The sequence below is a fragment of the Pteropus vampyrus genome, unplaced genomic scaffold (assembly GCF_000151845.1).
Source record: "Pteropus vampyrus isolate Shadow unplaced genomic scaffold, Pvam_2.0 Scaffold104, whole genome shotgun sequence".
NCBI lineage: Eukaryota > Metazoa > Chordata > Mammalia > Chiroptera > Pteropodidae > Pteropus > Pteropus vampyrus.
This window is the reverse complement of record NW_011888885.1, coordinates 612447-615656: the sequence shown is the minus strand read 5'-3', so window position 1 is coordinate 615656 and position 3210 is coordinate 612447. Positions and strand designations below refer to the sequence as shown.

The window sequence follows — 3210 nt, the reverse complement described above, 5'->3', positions numbered from 1 at the left end:
GGGGGGTGGGTGGTGGGGGAGAGAGAAAATTGCGCGGAGACCTGCCAAGCGCCACCGCCGCCGCCACCGCCGCCGCCGCCGCCGCCGCCGCCGCCTGTGAGCTCCGGCGGGCAGCCGGACTGTCGGCTTCCCGGGGCATCTGGGTCCGGCGGGGCACAGCCCTGGGCGCTGCTGAAGCCGCCGCCGCCGCCTCCTCGGCGAGTGCAGGAGGCTTCCCCTGGAGCCTGTGCCGCTCCAGCTCCTCGGGGGTGGAGAAGTGGGGGGTGGGGTTGTTGTTGGGGGGGAAGAAGGGGGAGGGGGCAACGCCGAGAGAGTCAGTGGTTTCCATGGTGATGGAGCTGAAAGTGCAGGAAATTTAAAGGCTTGGACCCTGCGAGACAGACAAACCGGTGCCAACGTGCGCGGACGCCGCCGCCGCCGCCGCCGCTGGAGTCCGCCGGGCAGAGCCGGCCGCGGAGCCCCGAGCAGGCGGAGGGAAGTGCCCCTAGGACCGGCTCGGCCAGCAGCGCTGCACAGAGCGGCGGACGAGGAGCAGCGAGAGGAGGAGGAGGGGAGAGCGGCTCGTCCACGCGCCCTGCACTGCCGCCGGCCGGGGAAGGCAGCGAGGAGCCGGCGCCCCCCGCGCTCGCGTTCGCCCTGGAGTAATTTCGGATGCCCAGCCGCGGCCGTCTTCCCGAATAGACCCAGGAGAGGAGTTGCGGCCAACTTGTGTGCCTTTTCTCCACCTCGGTGGGAGCCGGCGCTGTGCGAAGGGCTCTCCGGGCGACTCATGCTGCCGGCCCTGCGCCTGCCCAGCTTCGGGTGAGCGGCAGCCGGAGAGACGGGGGAGCGCAGCGGCGCCGCGGGCTCGGCGTGCTCTCCTCCGGGGACGCGGGACGAAGCAGCAGCCCCGGGCGCGCGCCGGAGGCATGGAGCGCTGCCCCAGCCTAGGGGTCACCCTCTACGCCCTGGTGGTGGTCCTGGGGCTGCGAGCGGCACCCGCCGGCGGCCAGCACTATCTCCACATCCGCCCGGCTCCCAGCGACAACTTGCCCCTGGTGGACCTCATCGAACACCCGGACCCTATCTTTGACCCCAAGGAGAAGGATCTGAACGAGACGCTGCTGCGCTCGCTACTCGGGGGCCACTACGACCCGGGCTTCATGGCAACCTCGCCCCCCGAGGACCGGCCCGGCGGAGGCGCGGGGGCGGCCGGGGGCGCCGAGGACCTGGCGGAGCTGGACCAGCTGCTGCGGCAGCGGCCGTCGGGGGCCATGCCGAGCGAGATCAAAGGGCTGGAGTTCTCCGAGGGCTTGGCCCCGGGCAAGAAGCAGCGCCTGAGCAAGAAGCTGAGGAGGAAGTTACAGATGTGGCTGTGGTCGCAGACCTTCTGCCCGGTGCTGTACGCGTGGAACGACCTGGGCAGCCGCTTTTGGCCGCGCTATGTAAAGGTGGGCAGCTGCTTCAGTAAGCGCTCGTGCTCCGTGCCCGAGGGCATGGTGTGCAAGCCGTCCAAGTCTGTGCACCTCACGGTGCTGCGGTGGCGCTGTCAGCGGCGCGGGGGCCAGCGCTGCGGCTGGATTCCCATCCAGTACCCCATCATTTCCGAGTGCAAGTGCTCGTGCTAGAACTCGGAGGCCCCTGCCCGCACCGGGACACTTGATCGATCCCCCACCGACGCCCCCCGCACCGTCTCTAACCAGTTCCACCACCCTCTCCCGAGGAGATTCAATGAACTTTTTTTTTTTTTTTTTTTTTTTGGCTACAGAGACCTAGCTTTCTGGTTCATGTAATGCACTGTTTAACTGTGTAGGAATGTATATGTGTGTGTATATACGGTCCCAGTTTTAATTTACTTATTAAAAGGTCAGTATTATACGTTAAAAGTTACCGGCTTCTACTGTATTTTTAAAAAAAAAATAAGCAAAAGGAAAAAAAAGAACAGAGAAAAGAGAAACTTATCCTGGTTGTTGCTAATAATGTTAACCTGCTATTTATATTCCAGTGCCCTTCGCATGGCGAAGCAGGGGGGGGAAAGTTATTTTTTCTTAAAATACAAAGAGAGGGAAGAACTTTTGTAGAAGGACTTTTAAAAAGCTATTTTCCATTCTTCGGAAAGTGTTTTGGTTTTCCTTGGACCTCGAAGAAGCTATAGAGTTCAATGTTATTTTACAGTTATTGTAAATATAGAGAACAAATGGAATGACTAATCATTGTAAATTAAGAGTATCTGCTATTTATTCTTTATAATATCCCGTGTAGTAAATGAGAAAGAAGTGCAGAGCAGGATTAAAGAAAACCACTAAAATCGACTGCGCTCGACACTGCGATTCTCTGTGTTGGTGATTGATGGGGGAGTGTTGCGGGGGGGGGGGGGCAGCGGAGGGGGGGTGTCCCGCTGTGCTTACTACGCCTGTTGGGAGAAGGGGCTCATCCCCTCTTCTGGTGCGATAGAGGTGACCACTCAGTTTTTCGTGGTGTGCGTGTGGAGGGGGGTATTCTCAAACTCCTCACTTGAGCATCACGTGGCCTCCGCCCAGTCTCCCAGATTTTTCTCCTTATGTCACCAAAGCTCGGCCCGTCGTGACCTCGACACCCAGCCGGCCCCCTGGAGCTGACCCCAGGCTGGGCCGAGGGGCGGGGGGGAGGGTGGGCGGCCGCTTTGTCCTGCCTGACAGGCCCTTCACAATGAGGACACGTGTCTTTCACACCTACCCTAGGGGCGGAGTGCCGCTGAAACTTGACCCCCGAGGAATGGGGGGAGATCTGAGCGCGCCCACCCAGATCCTGCCACCCCTCCCGCCTCGCATCCCTACCTCAATATCCAGCCCGTGTTAACCCTTTGCAGGCCCGGAAGCTACAGCGGTACGAACTGAGGCGATCCCTTAGAATCAACATTCACAGCCTCCGGGATCTTACCGGTCTGAGCTCCCGAAATCCCAGGCCTTCAGCAGGAATGGCGGGGGATAGCTGGGAGATTTGACACTCACTTCCCTCCTCCCCCAGGACCTAAGGAGGACTCTGGGGGTCTGGGTTTCGGAAGGGTCCGAATTTGGTTGAAAAACGCCACCACTAGGACCTTCCGTTGGGAACGGGGTGCGCCTCAACCCCCTCCCACCCCTGCACTGGACACTTACTTGGGGGTGGGGAAAAAGAAATTAAATTCCAGATTTTTGAGCTTTGGGGTTAGACTGGGGCAAAAGACGTGTTATCCCTTAAAGAGACGTGCAA

The 3210-nt window shown here is 60.3% G+C and overlaps 1 protein-coding gene across 1 annotated transcript; it reads left to right on the top strand.

Annotated features, from left to right (window-relative positions):
- The first annotated feature begins 389 nt into the window (after window positions 1-389).
- On the top strand, window positions 390-2291 carry NOG (noggin). Its single transcript, XM_011365003.2, has one exon. It carries the CDS (start codon window positions 909-911, stop codon window positions 1605-1607), a length of 699 nt encoding a protein of 232 aa, XP_011363305.1. The 5' UTR covers window positions 390-908; the 3' UTR covers window positions 1608-2291.
- Window positions 2292-3210: the final 919 nt, after the last annotated feature.

Coding starts and splice junctions, on each gene's coding strand:
- NOG (XM_011365003.2), top strand. CDS start 909: ATGGAGCGCTGCCCCAGCCTAGGGGTCACCCTCTACGCCCTGGTGGTG.